The 13648-nt window shown below is 49.5% G+C and overlaps 5 protein-coding genes across 5 annotated transcripts; 2 read left to right on the forward strand and 3 right to left on the reverse strand.

The window, feature by feature from the left end:
- Positions 1-1602: 1602 nt before the first annotated feature.
- On the forward strand, positions 1603-6699 carry LTR84_001368 (uncharacterized protein; the record flags this gene model as incomplete). Its single annotated transcript, XM_064844992.1, has 7 exons — positions 1603-1743; positions 1791-2458; positions 2846-2858; positions 3988-3999; positions 5008-5569; positions 5630-5934; positions 6115-6699. The coding sequence occupies 7 exons, from the start codon at positions 1603-1605 to the stop codon at positions 6697-6699; spliced, it is 2286 nt and encodes a 761-aa protein (XP_064707250.1).
- Positions 6700-7496: 797 nt separating this feature from the next.
- PSF1 (DNA replication protein psf1) lies at positions 7497-8320 on the forward strand (the record flags this gene model as incomplete). Its single annotated transcript, XM_064844993.1, has 2 exons — positions 7497-7523; positions 7634-8320. 2 exons carry the CDS (start codon positions 7497-7499, stop codon positions 8318-8320), a joined length of 714 nt encoding a protein of 237 aa, XP_064707251.1.
- Positions 8321-8934: 614 nt separating this feature from the next.
- LTR84_001370 (uncharacterized protein) lies at positions 8935-9789 on the reverse strand (the record flags this gene model as incomplete). The annotated part of the gene is made up of 2 exons (XM_064844994.1): positions 8935-9455; positions 9522-9789. 2 exons carry the CDS (start codon positions 9787-9789, stop codon positions 8935-8937), a joined length of 789 nt encoding a protein of 262 aa, XP_064707252.1.
- Positions 9790-10558: 769 nt separating this feature from the next.
- LTR84_001371 (uncharacterized protein) lies at positions 10559-10906 on the reverse strand (the record flags this gene model as incomplete). Its single annotated transcript, XM_064844995.1, has 1 exon — positions 10559-10906. One exon carries the CDS (start codon positions 10904-10906, stop codon positions 10559-10561), a length of 348 nt encoding a protein of 115 aa, XP_064707253.1.
- A 639-nt stretch (positions 10907-11545) lies between these two features.
- LTR84_001372 (uncharacterized protein) lies at positions 11546-13164 on the reverse strand (the record flags this gene model as incomplete). Its single annotated transcript, XM_064844996.1, has 2 exons — positions 11546-11650; positions 11716-13164. The coding sequence occupies 2 exons, from the start codon at positions 13162-13164 to the stop codon at positions 11546-11548; spliced, it is 1554 nt and encodes a 517-aa protein (XP_064707254.1).
- Between the last annotated feature and the right edge of the window lie 484 nt (positions 13165-13648).

Below are 13648 nucleotides of genomic sequence, written 5' to 3' on the forward strand. Positions count from 1 at the left end.
GGGCGATGATGTGGCGCCGCATTCTGTTGCGGCTGCTTGCTTCATCGACGACACTGACCCAAACTCCTTCACGAGTGAGCCCTAGAGCGAGGCAAGTCAACGTTGGTTGTCCAGGCTCTTGTTCTCTTGCTTGCTTTTGGTGATTGGGATTGTAGATGGCCTGTTTGACTGATGAAGGGCTGCGAAATGCCTCTTATATAGGTTTCCGCCGACCTGTGGAAAGTGTACTTCACTGTTCTTGCCTTTTGTCCTCGGGCTGAGACCAAGAATCGAGGATAAAGATCGAGGATTATTTATTGTAGCTCTTATCGATTGCTCAAGTGCTTTGTCAGAAGAGTTCGAATGCTCTTTGGTCTTCGAGTACAGAGCTGGATGCTTTGTGTTCAATTGTGGAGGGCTTGGTGAAGTTCTCAAGCTCGAAACTCCACCGTCGCAGGTAGGTAGTTATTTGGAGGAATTATAAAATGCCAGGTAGATGTGAATCCAACCATCCCGTTCACAGGCAAGTGAGAGTTCCGCTATGAACGGGCTGGACACTGAGTTGAGATGCTCGTGATTATGTCGAAGGGGTTCGGGAACTGATATGAAGGACAGTCGAGCATATTGTGTGTGAGCTTTCACTAAGCAAGCGAACGGTCAAAGCGACGGAGGCTGGTGGAAGTACGCTTCGTACACTGTTTCAGATTCCTGATAAAACAAAGTTGCAGGGCGTCTTCATTGAGTAGGCAAGAATTCTCGCTGTAGCCAGCATTCTTTCGGGTGGAAACAATGTAAGGAGGTGGACATCCCTTTCATCCATGTGACATGTAGCACAAGGGACTCTTCTCAATGACTCATTTGATCTACCAGACACAGAAGAAACCCATCTAGCACTGTGTATTTTGGCTATGTTAGTACTTATGTATTGAAGTTTCATCTCCGATTGGCTGTTGCCTGATTAGTGACTGTCCACGAGCTTTTGATGATGGTCTGATGATCTGTTTTCGATGGTAGGTGTGAATCCATGGCTCTTGGGACATCAGCTTTCCTATCGATCTTCCAGGAGATTGTGCAGGTAATCATGCTTTATCCGGTGGTTGACAGACAGGTCGATGACTCCGATGAAAATGTGGAGGAGGAGGACTCTAGCGGATCGCTACCGTCGGGATTTGAGAAGGAATGATCACTTCAACGGACCCAACCCGATGATAGAAGAGGATGAGGGCAGATCATAGAAGAAAAGGACTGTTTGAAAGAAGAGACTCCGAAAATAAATCATCGAGACACATGATGGAGATGATAATGATTGAGGACAACAGAAGAAGAAGTGGACGAGGAAGAAGAAGGACAAGTAGATCAAAGGTAAGATAGCAGGGCAGTGGTAACAGAGAGTGGATCTGCAGAGGCAGTCCTGTGGCGACAGCTCACTGTCGCCACGACTACTGTCACTACAGCAGCCTGTTGGCCCGCAATCCACAATACAAACCTCGTCTGGTCGTTCTGCAATCAATTTTGCTTTCTTTCGAAGTTGGTGTAGTCTATATCATCCACTTTTTCGCCTATCATCCTCCATCTGGACTCCCCCTAATATATAGCACTCGATTTCGCGCATACAACATCACAATGGACGGTCTCCAGATGCTGGAGTCTCAGCGCTTCTCAGACTTCAAGATAGTATGTCGGGGATACGAGTTCAACGTTCATAGAGCCGTCCTGTGCGTGTCGTCTCCAGTTCTGTTGGTCACCTGTACAGGAGGTTTCAGCGTAAGCATCGGACTTCCAAGCGATATGACCGTCTTGCTGACATAAAGCGGGAAGTAGAGACCCAGAGAGTCGTGTACGATGAGTTCAGCCCCACTATCATGAGCAGAGTCATTCTTTACATATACACGAAAAAATACGACGCTTCATCTGTGCCACCCATGTTCAAAGAGCTAGCTACCGACCCCACAGAAGTGCAATTGGGCAAATCGAGCCCTGAACCCGAAGTTGTGGAGGATGAAGTAGACTCGAGTTCACCAGATGATTGGGATCCTGAATGGGAAAGCAGTTCCATGAAAGCAGTTCGACTGGTCAAGGCAACGTCTAAAGCCAAGCCGCTGAAGGTCAATATACTTGTGTACAAAGTGGCCGATTACCTGGGGGTCAAGGGCCTTGCCGAGTTTGCTTCAGCAAAAATCAACGCACTGTCTGATGAATACTTGTTCCACTTAGATCCAACCGTCGAAGGGCTCGAGTTTATGCTTGATGAACTACCCGCCCGTGACCGAGGCCTTAGGCTTCAAATCGCAGCGTTTCTGGCAAAGCATCAGGAGGAAGCACGACAAGTGGCATCACTCGACCAGGCTCTCGACTGCCATACTGATGGACTCTGGGGTGTTTTCAAGACCGCTATGGATGAACAGAAGCAAGCTGAAGAGAGAGCAGTGACAGCTGAACTAGGATCTGTCCTATCACAGCTAGATCAAAAGTATATTGGGTGCAGCCACGGGCGACACATCAAATTCTGCATTCTCACGGCGAGGGAATTTCGGGGCAAAATACACAGGACAGAGAGAGCAACGGGATCTTACGGGTTGCAATATATGTCAATACGGACAACCGATGGTGGACCTAATACGCCGTTAATCGGAATTAGACAGCACACATACTGGAAACAGGGCTGCTGGGGCGCATCAAAGACAAGTTTGTCTACGGAGGCTGCGTGCTAGCAAAGGAAGCTAGTGACATGAGCTATTGAAATCACTCGACTGTTGGAATGGTCATGATGATATGTGGGAGCTGTCATGGTGACAGCGCTACATGGATTGGACATGACCGTATTTGTATCTGAGTACTGAAGAGCACAGTTGCCCTAACCTTACAGCCTGAGCTCCCGAGTCGCAAATCAGCGTTTTGCACTTGTCATCATGTCAGGATGGCCTTGTGCTGCTTTTTCCACACATTGTCTCAGTTCACTGGCCTGGGCGAATGGCACAGGAAGGCTGTGGGGCTTACAGATTTGCTTCTGGGTTCGAATTTGTTAGGATAGGTGTGAATCATAAGGGCACCAAAAATTTCATAGCCACCCTGTTCCTCGACGTAGGAGAGAGGAGTCCTCCACAGTGAGAAAGCCGAGTTACGTCTAATCTCGGACCGGTTTCCATCCTGATAATACTGTTCGTGCAAGGTATGAAGGACAGACGGTATAGGCTGCGAGTCCGCCTGGACTCCCAAAAACGTTGATACTGTTCACTACCCCAGGTTACCGTGATGGCAAAGTTTGGTTTCCATAGATCTTGTCTCTTTTGTTGAAGTATAACTGATTGGGATGGGTAGATTGTTCGACTATAAAATTCGACATATTGCTGTTCACTAATAAATATAAGTGGCATCCGCTCGAAGGTGTGCTAGCATAGTTTGTGGGCTCGTGCTTCCGTAGATATTGTCAATGTATACCTGCTTGGTAGCCTGGTAGCTAAGGCTAAACGCTTCCTGATCGATTCTACTGTCTCCTGCCTCAATGGAGTAGTATTGAGGGTTCCATACGACGTACTCCTGGAACTGCAACTCCTTGGCTGCGGATTACCTGATGAGCACAGCGACCTCGAACGACGCTTTCGGAAGTGGAATCCTAATGTTGAGATGGATACTCAACATATTGCAATTCTCGTGCAAGTCATTCCATACTAAATACCTGTGAATTTGTGAAATAGAGATTGTCGTGCGTGGGTGATCGACGATAGCAAATGACCACATAGTGAAAGACACGCTGCGAGTGGTTGGAATGGGACTTGGTCAAGGTGTCAGCAAAACAAGCCTGTCCCCCCTACTTAAGATGTTCGATGTTTCCAACGCCATATGTTGAGTTCGATTCAGTGTCCGATCTTGCCGTAAGAATCATCGGCGTAGAGGTGGTCCTTGACGATTGTTCGAATTGAGAACCTTAACTAGTATTTGCGCATCTTTCCGTTCTTTCTGGCCGGTCGCTCCCCTGAGAACCTCCGTAGATTTCCGGTACAACATTAGCTAGAACCTACAGTAAGTATCAAATATATGCGATGTACCTGGAAGCCATGATAATTTAAAGGTCATAGCGGATTTTGTCTTCGTCAACACACGGCCTCCATGGTACCGATCATGCATAGCACCCTGGCATGTCCGTTCGGCCTTGTTACGGGGGTAGAGGTGGCCGTGCCGTGCCACATCTCGTATTTTGGTATCGTATTGACGCGCAGCCAACGCATCTACCCCTCCTGGCTGCATGATCATAAAGTCTTCCATCATAACATGCCTCCGCCCACCATCCTATTTCAATATTACCTGGTTCGTTAAAGGTTGATACATTCGACAGCAGATTTACACGGCCCTCGACATGGCAACACTTACTAACGGCCCGGAGCAAGTGTTCGGCCAATTGCTCGAAACAAACCGCGATTTGCACAGGTCCCTGAATGATATAAGCAAAGTACTAAAGTGCCTAGCTTCTATGATGGAGAAGGACGCAAAACTAGTAGAGACGGACTTGGAGCGCGGAATGATCGTCAGTTGCAAAGTGCATACTATGTTGGCTTTTTCAGCTTGTTTACCTCTATGCAGAGCTTTCCAACGAATCCTGCCCCAGATGGGTACAGGTTGAGAGCAGCGCCTGCATCCTTTAAGAGGGGTGAGAGTGATATTTCTGGTATTGCATCATTCATCAGACATACTGTAATGGAAGGGCGTTACTAAGATAAAGCAGGAAATATGTATTTCTCGCCTACACGGCAAGACACCGGCAACGAATCGATCACTCGATCACTCGATCACTCGGAACGGCCCTCCAAACTGCAGGGCCTTTAGGTCGACGTGCTAGTCGCAGAAATACCTGGGCTACGTACTCAAGCAGCTCTGCGGAATCTGAGGATGACGAAGAACAAGTGCATAGTCTTTGCCAAGAAAAGCCCCTTACGCAAAGTGCGATGTCGTTCATTCTGAAGGAAAAAGTGCCCGACATAGATGAGTATAATGGTCTTGATCCCTTCATTGTCTCCACAGCTATACCCCTAGCTTATTGCATGTTTAGCACATTTCCAAGATCTTCAAGAGACGGGACGTATCTCGCAATTTGATGAAACCACAAAATGTACTGAGTGGAAGACGGCAATTGTCTCGGGCCTGAATGGATCCGCTCCTCCATTTGCAGATAACAAGCACAAACTTAGCGCAAGTCTCTTCGATAAATATGCATCAATGATGATGTGCAGTCTCTTCTTGTCGGAGACCACCTATTCGTATTTCAGCAAAATGTCAAAAGCCCAATTTGAGATCATGCACGCCCCCAGACTCTACGAGTTCTTGGAGAGCACCATGGCACCATACGCCTGGCGATCAGACCAAGTGATAAGTCACTATCACCCTATTGAACAGCACTTCGACTGGGACGTTGCGTTGCGCCTGGTTTGCAGTGTTGGAGCTGCTCTTCGGCGTGCTCAGCACGACAGAACTGACGACTTTGATTACTACACAGCTGGGTTCGGGGATCGTAGTGGCGAAAAGACGCGTACCCGCTTCGAATTAATACTTGAGAACGAGTGTGCCAAGGTAGGACTACTCCCAGCAGATCGTGGTGGTCAGCGTCGTATAGATTAGCGAGTGAACCTTCGCCATGAGTCCACTTATTGGCTTGCAGAGAAGGTCCGCAGGGACTTCCTCGTCGACAACCCAGGACTCTCCAACCCTCCTCGCATTTCGTCACTCGCAAAGAACTACCACGGAGCGACCTATGTGCCTCAGCCTAATCCTGTCTCTTATGATGTCTTTTTTGGTGGCTTTCAGGCAGACCGGAAAGAGAGAGACTGGGCATTGGTAAACAGTCGAACGTTTGAGCCGAAAGATCTAGCACTGGAAACGATCAGAACCACCCAGAAGGAGTGGTCTATCGTGTGGACATCGAGCCTCGAAGAACACCTGTGGGTTGAAGACTTCAAGATTTTTGTATATTGGTGCCCTACAGCGTTGTTTCATAGGCCCAAGTAAGTTTCTCCGAAAATCTCATTGCTGTGCCCCGGCCTTCAAGGAAGCGCGTCCGTTAACACCGTAGTGGCTAGAGGTCCACGCTCCCTCAACCCTGAAGAGCTCCGTAAGACTTAAGGTCTACTCTTTGCATCAACCAAGAAAAATCTAGCCAGTCACCGGCAACAACTGGTCAGGGAGACGGACAAATATTCCGTTAACAGTAGACCGCTCAAACCATTCGAAAAAGTAACCAAAAAGGTGAATCCGATCGACCCATTCAAAAAGCCCTACAAGGGGCTTCTGGACACTTGGCTTGCAACGCCGTGCCCACACCACATTACTCAAGTTTTTGCTCATAATGGTCAAACCGCCGATGTGCGCACCGGTCTCGTATCCGAGATGACTATCGGTGAGGTCCTTGCTCTCCTCCCTGACAGTGGTATCCCCGAAGACCTGGTCATCCAACTACAAGGAATCCTTCTGTATCCACACACATCCACGACTGAAAACTACTCCGAATACCCTTATTTCGGAGAGCGGCTACAATATCTGAACTACGTTCTGCAGAGCCAGAAACCGCGCAACTTGAGCGAGCTGTGGCGTGATCAGAGAGACAGTTTACAATGGTGGACGTTCTGGCTCGTTGCGTGGTTTGGCATTGCGAGCGTGCTGTTGGCCTTGGGTAGTCTGGTCGCCAGTGTCGCGCAGACTTGGGCAGCGTTTAGGGCGCTGGGCTTGAACTGATCGTCAGCTTCAACCTAGAGCTCCTTGTATTTGGCTATCTCGATCATGGATGAATCCCCCCACAGTGTCGACAAATGAGTGCTATCAGCATAGTGTACAGTTAAATCCGACATTGTTCAAGCCCGTCGCTCAATACATTCATCATTCTTACTCCGTTTGCGCACAGGAGTGGATGATCGCGTATAACTCAAATTTCCAGGGGCTTCAGCCTTGCCGTGAACATGCCGGGCTTTTCGGGTAAGCTGTCCCCGGAGGACACAGGGGAGGCCGCCGCGTGTAGAAAGCAGCATTTTACAGTGCAGAATAATGTGCCCTACCATTTTTCCCCCAGTGCTTTACAGCCATATCGCGGAATCTTCTAAGATGGATTTCTCTAGATAGCGAGCGTCAGGGCATCAACCTAGCCCGGGCATTGCAGTCGATGATCGCAGTTTGTCCTTCACCTTAGTGTGGCAACATGTCAGCTCAAGATCATCAGCACACACGCATTAGAAATTGCGAGCACTTCATTGGAACCGAGTGATATTGAATATTCGCCGGGCGGACGCCCTTCCTAGTGTCTTCAGAACCATCGAAGGTAATATCTGCCTCGAACACAAACCACTTCCGAAGGCCAAGGAGACCGCCATCGCGTCCGGAATGGCGGAGTGGAGATCCGCCCCTCACATACGCGTTTTTGATTATCGAACCCCGCGGCTGCGAACTTGGAGCATCTCAAATCAAGATCCCTCCTCATCAATAATCAGATCAACCTCAGATTTCCACCACATCCAAGAAAAATCCCACATGTCGCTCCAATGCACGGAGAGCTTGGGAACAAGCTGGTGAGTCTCTACACATAACTACCACAATCATCACACCCAAGAGATCTCGTTGCCTGTTCCCCCATCCTCTCAAAAACCTAACCTAACCTAACCAAACCACCCCTCTACAGGTCCAACAAGCAAAACGCACCTTGACTCTTCCAAACCTCCCACCCTACGCGACAGAAACGGTGCGGGCGTGCGTGCGCGAAGTACGCGACCTGGACCGCGACGTGACGCAGATCCTGGCACCGTACAACAGCAGCACGACCTCTTCCGATGGCGAAGTCCTCACGCAGAACACGTTCAACCCGGCCGAACACCCGGCGACGGCGTGCGCGCTGCTGGTCGACCACCTGAGCATGCGGCGGAACAAGCGGTGTCTGCTGGCGTACCACCGGGTGCGCGCGCAGCGCATCGAGGCGTGGTGCTGGGAGGGCCGGGATCTGTTCGACCACAATCAATCAGACCGGCAGAATAATAACAACCCATCGAATGACGAACAAGTCGCGGCTGCTGTCGACCAGGCACAAGCTCAGCCGGCGGCGAACAGCTCGCTGTCGCCCGAGGAGGAGGAGTATTTCCGCCAGTACACGGACCTGCTGGCCGGGTACAAGGGCCAGTGGACCGACGTCGACCTGACGGGCTCGCTGGTGCCGCCGCGGGATCTGTTCGTCGACGTGCGTGTGCTGCGCGACGCCGGCGAGATTCAGACCGAGTACGGCGCCATCAATCTCACCAAGAACAGCCAGTTTTACGTCCGGCTTGCGGATGTCGAGCGCTTGATTCAGCAGGGGTTCTTGCAGCGACTGTCTTGATGACCCGTTCTGGTTGTCATCGGCGGTGGAGTGGGACGGATGGATGGATGGGTGCAGGTCGAGCAACGCTACGTTTACGACGAATGAGGCATACTGTTGGCTTTGCTCTACAAATGAAGAATACCAATTTTAAGGTTACGGCTTTCACAATTGCCGCTTTTTTCGCTGACCAGATGCAGTTGGATCTTCGTTGACTTGATCAAAGAGGACTGGAGTCTGCCTTGGTGCGATGCTATGATTTGCTTTGCGATTGAGATGTATTGGCGTGGTCAGCATCAAGTACCAGGCGAAGGAAGCCGCTCATGCCCAACGGGGTCTCTCCTTCTGTAATGATTAGCGATAAAGCACAATGATACAATGGAGAATGATTTTATTCTGGCTCTACATTATTGTGTTTCATCTACCCGCGGACAATATCATCCGATAGTGTGCCTTTCAAATATCATGAACGTCGGAAAATTATGCTGCATGCTATTGTTTCGCCGTTGAGTAGTCTCCATCATCTCCTCTCACTGTTTTTCTTGTGATAAATCTGACCTTGTTCAATCTCAAATCCTCAAATCCCACTATTTCCTTTATGAGGTTTGAGTTTCTGCTGCCTGGCTCAAGGTCAATCAGAGCCCGAACAGAGCATAACCAAGCGTCATCGCCAGAGCAAGGGCTAGCTCAGGCTTGACTATCTTGTTCATTCCATTTGCACCACCAGTTGAAGCATTTGTAGAAGTCCCGTTGCTGTGTGTGCCATTGCCTCCGCCTCCGTTCAGAGGGTTCCAACTCTCTGGTCCATTTCCACCATAGCCTCCACTTCCATTATTGGCAGGCCACTGCTGAGTAAAGTTGGCACAGTTCAATCTTGTACCGTTGAGTGCGTGAACGACGACAGAGCGATTGCCAAAAAAGGCCGGGTCTCCTGGGTTTGTGCTAAGGTATAGGTCGAGGTAGCTTCGCTGAAAGGTCTGGGATTCGAAGGTGTTGTCGATGTTGAAGTGCTTGCCGCTCAAATCACCAGGCTGGCAGGTGGCAGGGTCTTGATAATCACACTCGGGTTGATCTTCACGACCATATGGTGACAGATGGCCTCCAGCACCACTGCAATTGCCATCTTCAGGAACTGCATTCACATGAATGTGGTACTCTAGAAAGGAAAAGAGTATTTGTTAACATTACGGCGGAGAGTAATCAAGGGTGGCAGCAAACTCACTGAAAGGTCCCTCCTCAGAATCGGGAAAGTCAAAGAAGTTGATGTTAAAATCTACACCAGTGCCATTGTCATGAGAAACACCAGTGATTTGACCTTGAACTGGTTTTCCAGATTGGAGAACTGCTTGGAAGGTGGCTGACTTGGGATTGTTCTCAACGAGTGGGGCAATGTGATCGGTGTGATCTTCATCTTCGTCCTCGTGATGGTCATCAGCTATGACTTTGATGGCAAGAGGAGTGATGCAGAGGAGGAGAGTGATGAGCTTCATGATGCAGGTTGATGAAGAGATGCCTTGCTGTTGTTTCTTGGTTGTGGCTGGAAGGAAGAGAGCAGAATAGATGGTGAGAATGTTGGCCCAGAGAGATTCAAGACGGAGATCAGTCAGTGCTAGTAGTAGATTGAGGAAGAAACGAGGATTGAAAGGACTAGGAATCGAATTTTAGGAGCTGATGATGCTCATGATGATACTCGAGTCTGTGTGAGATTTTCGATATCTGAACAGCAACTGCACCGTGGCAACCTGCAGGAATGAATGGACGCGAAACGGAAGGAGCGAAGGGCACAAAGCAACCACCCGCGAATTCCAGTCGGATCATCATCGTCACCATGGAAGAATCACTGAAACAGAGACTCGCTCACCTTCTTAGAAACAGAGCTCCTAGTCCCAAATAATTGAGACATGGTCAAGGTTGAAGTTGGACCGTCGACAAAGAGAGCAAGCTACCTGATATCTGGTAGACGCACTGCAGCATCCTGTCAAGTGTCACGTGTCCCACACAAAATCAGCAACCCGGATACAATGGAGATGAAGCTGAAAACTTGGATCTGTTTGGAATAAAACCTGGACTGAGGATCTGTCATTACTCTCGTCGGCATGTTGAACTGATACCTAGGTAGCTCTTTGCAATGACGTGAAACGTGCTGACCGGTGATGGAGAAGTCCTTGGCTTTATCACTGCTCTGACCCGTGTAAAACACCAGTAGAGGGTAGACCACATCGTTTCCACGCCCGAAAGACTCACCATCCATCGAGTCCATCACATGGCGGTCCTAACAGCACATCTGAAGGGATAAATCTTCGCATTCTTGACATCCCACGCACCGCCCTTGGTATAAGCATCCTTGTCCATCCACTCGCGCACCTTCTCTTCACTCTCGGCCTTGATCATCATAAAGCTACCCACCATATCCGGGCTCTCTCCCTCGGCCGGCTGCTTGGAAAGCAAAGCACCACCAAACACAATCTGGCCCGATTCAATGCTGGGCTTCAGGTTGCCCAGATGCGTCGGTCGAGCGGCAAGTCGCTTGTCCAGAGCGCCTGGGAAGTCTGGAATGTGCACTAGCCATTCGTAGAGGGGTGCGGAAGAGGTTGAGGTTGAAGACATTCTGCGATGGGTGGTTGTGGTTGTGAGGTTGATTGGTTTCAGGCCGCGGTATCGGGCGAGATGCGGGGATCCAGAGGCTGACTGACACGTTTTTTCGAGGGTAGTCACGCAGGCGTATGAACGGTGAATCTGGCTGATCTGGCGTAGAGAGGTGCGGGAGGATATGGAAACAGACATGGGGGAAATTGAAGGTGTCTGCAAAAAGGTTGTATGAAGTCTTTCGTCAAGGAGTTCTTTCGGGAAATGCTCGACGAAAAGTGGTGGAAGGTCAGAGACGAGAGTTGCTCCAATTCCCCACAATGTCAAAGACAAGCCACTCGCATTCAAACTACAGCTTCACAAGGCGTGGTCACCCTGCCCACGACGAATAGGGCGTGCATGCTGTCGAGCTTCAAGGATTACACGGAAGAGCTAATGTTGGAGCTGTCTGACTGATCTCATCGCTGTCAGGGCTTTCTCCAGATCTTGCTTTCGGAATACGAACTATCCATCAGCCCGTACTCTTACAGCCTCGTGCGATCCCCCTATCCGCCAAAACATTCACCCTCTTGTTGTATATCTTGTATCCATACATGCACGAAAAAGAATAGGAACTCTCGCTCAAGCCACAATGCGACTTCTTCTTTCCCCGCTCTATCTTTATAGTCTAGGTCTGGGTATATCCTTGGCGAGCATTGAATCTGCCACTTTCCTTCGCTGGATCTTGCCTGTCGCTGTCTTGGGTATCTCTTTCAAAATCCAAACCTAAAATAACCACCGTTAGCACATGTTCGACCCCAAATTTCTGGGGTTAAGGTTTCCAAACATACCCTGCTTGGCTTTTTGAAACTAGCCGTTTTGCTCACCACATATGCAATGATCTTGTCCTCCGTGACCGTACTCCCAGGTTTAGGTACAACGGCCACGCCAATTTCCTGTCCAAACAGTTCCGAAGGAATGGCAAAGCTGACTGCTTCCGACACTTGAGGTAGTGTAGCGATCACATGGTCTAATTCAATCGGGCTGATCTTCTCTCCTCCTCGGTTAATCAGCTCCTTGATTCGACCAGTTATGATAACGTAGCCATCCGGATCTTTCTTGCCTTGATCGCCAGTCCGGAAGAACCCGTTGGATGTAAAAGCTTCCCGATTGGCCTTTTCATTGTTGATGTAGCCTTTAGTCACGTTCTCCCCTCGGATGCAGATTTCACCCTCTACACCTTGAGGAACTTCGTTATCCTGGTCATCGAGAATCCTGACATCCACACCCTGTCCAAGACCAACACTTCCGGGTTGTCTTTTACCATGGTGGGGTAGTGGATTTGAGGTCATCTGGTGGGCGGCCTCCGTCATAGCATATGCTTCGAGGACTGGAGCACCATATGTTTCCTCCAGTTGGCGGAACGTGTTGGGAGACAATGGAGAAGAACATGATCGAATGAACCGAATCTGAGGCATGGGTTTCGGTGGGTCATTTTTCAGTAATATTTGATGTATCGTAGGGACTGCCGTATACCAGTTCGCCTTGTGTGCAATAAAATCAATCCAGAAGGTCCTTGCAGAAAAACTCGGGGGCACAATCACAGACCCTCCAGCTTTCAAAGGGGCCAGAAATCCTGCCAGCAGCCCATGGACATGGAACAGGGGCATCACCAGATACGTCCTATCTTTCGGTGTGAGTTCATACGTATTGCCAATGTTTTGCATGGTCCGGGTCAGATTGCGATGAGTCAATGGAACGGCCTTTGGTCTTCCCGTGGTTCCACTGGTGTGTAGAACCAAAGCGACATCCTCAGGTTGAGCACGTGCCACCGATTCGGACTGTCGTTGAGCCAACTTCCCTCGCTCTTTCACATCTAAGACCAATTTAGAGTCCTGGAGGAAACACTCGGCTATCGCAGCCTGGAACTTCCTTGCTGCTCGTACTGCAGGTCCATTCTTGGCGAATGCTCCTTGGGGTACTATGACCACGGCTGAGGAGAGATCTTCAATGTAGAATTCAAATTCATCTTGTTTGTATGCGGGATTTAGAGGTGCGGCAATTGCTCTCTGGTAGGAAGTTGCGAGAAAGGAGACGATGAATTCGTAAGTGTTGGGCAATGCTATTGAGACTGCATCGCCATGTCGGATACCAAGTTGAGCGAGCTGTGCCTGGAGTTGACGGATATCATGAGACAGTTGGGTAAATGAGATGGTGAGAGGGTTGGGCTTGCTGGGAACGATGATAGCAGTGGCCGAGGATTTGTCTGGAAAAGACGATGATAGAGTAGATGCTACCATGTCAGGCAAGAAATCAAGAGAGACTGAATAGAACAAGAGAGCGACGGAGACGGAAGGAACGACGAAGAGATGAAAGGGTCGGAAGCACGAGACTGAGAAAAATGGAAGTGTTATCGGGTGAAACAGAAGAAAAAAGACGAGCACCTCAGGCTGGGGCAGATAGGGAACCCAAATGACGTGACACGAGACCTACTGACGAACGCTCGAGTCTCGATGGTCATGAGAATGCCATATGATCTGGCGGATCACATTCTGATAACACGACCAAGTATGTAGCACACTAGAGTCTGTATATCGGGTCTTTTTGGTTGTGTTTGCATGAATGATGAATGCCAAAGGAAAGCCAGAATTATTCGTGTTCTCACATGTTGATCACCAAAAGCCCCCTGTTCTCAACCCTGCTGCATGCCGGGCGAGTGGATAGGCACCAAGTTCGGTCCAGATAGGGATCATGCAGCTCCAGATACGGATACTCGGTAAACTT

The sequence above is a fragment of the Exophiala bonariae genome, assembly GCF_035927105.1.
Source record: "Exophiala bonariae strain CCFEE 5792 chromosome Unknown scaffold_10, whole genome shotgun sequence".
In the NCBI taxonomy this organism is placed as follows: domain Eukaryota; kingdom Fungi; phylum Ascomycota; class Eurotiomycetes; order Chaetothyriales; family Herpotrichiellaceae; genus Exophiala; species Exophiala bonariae.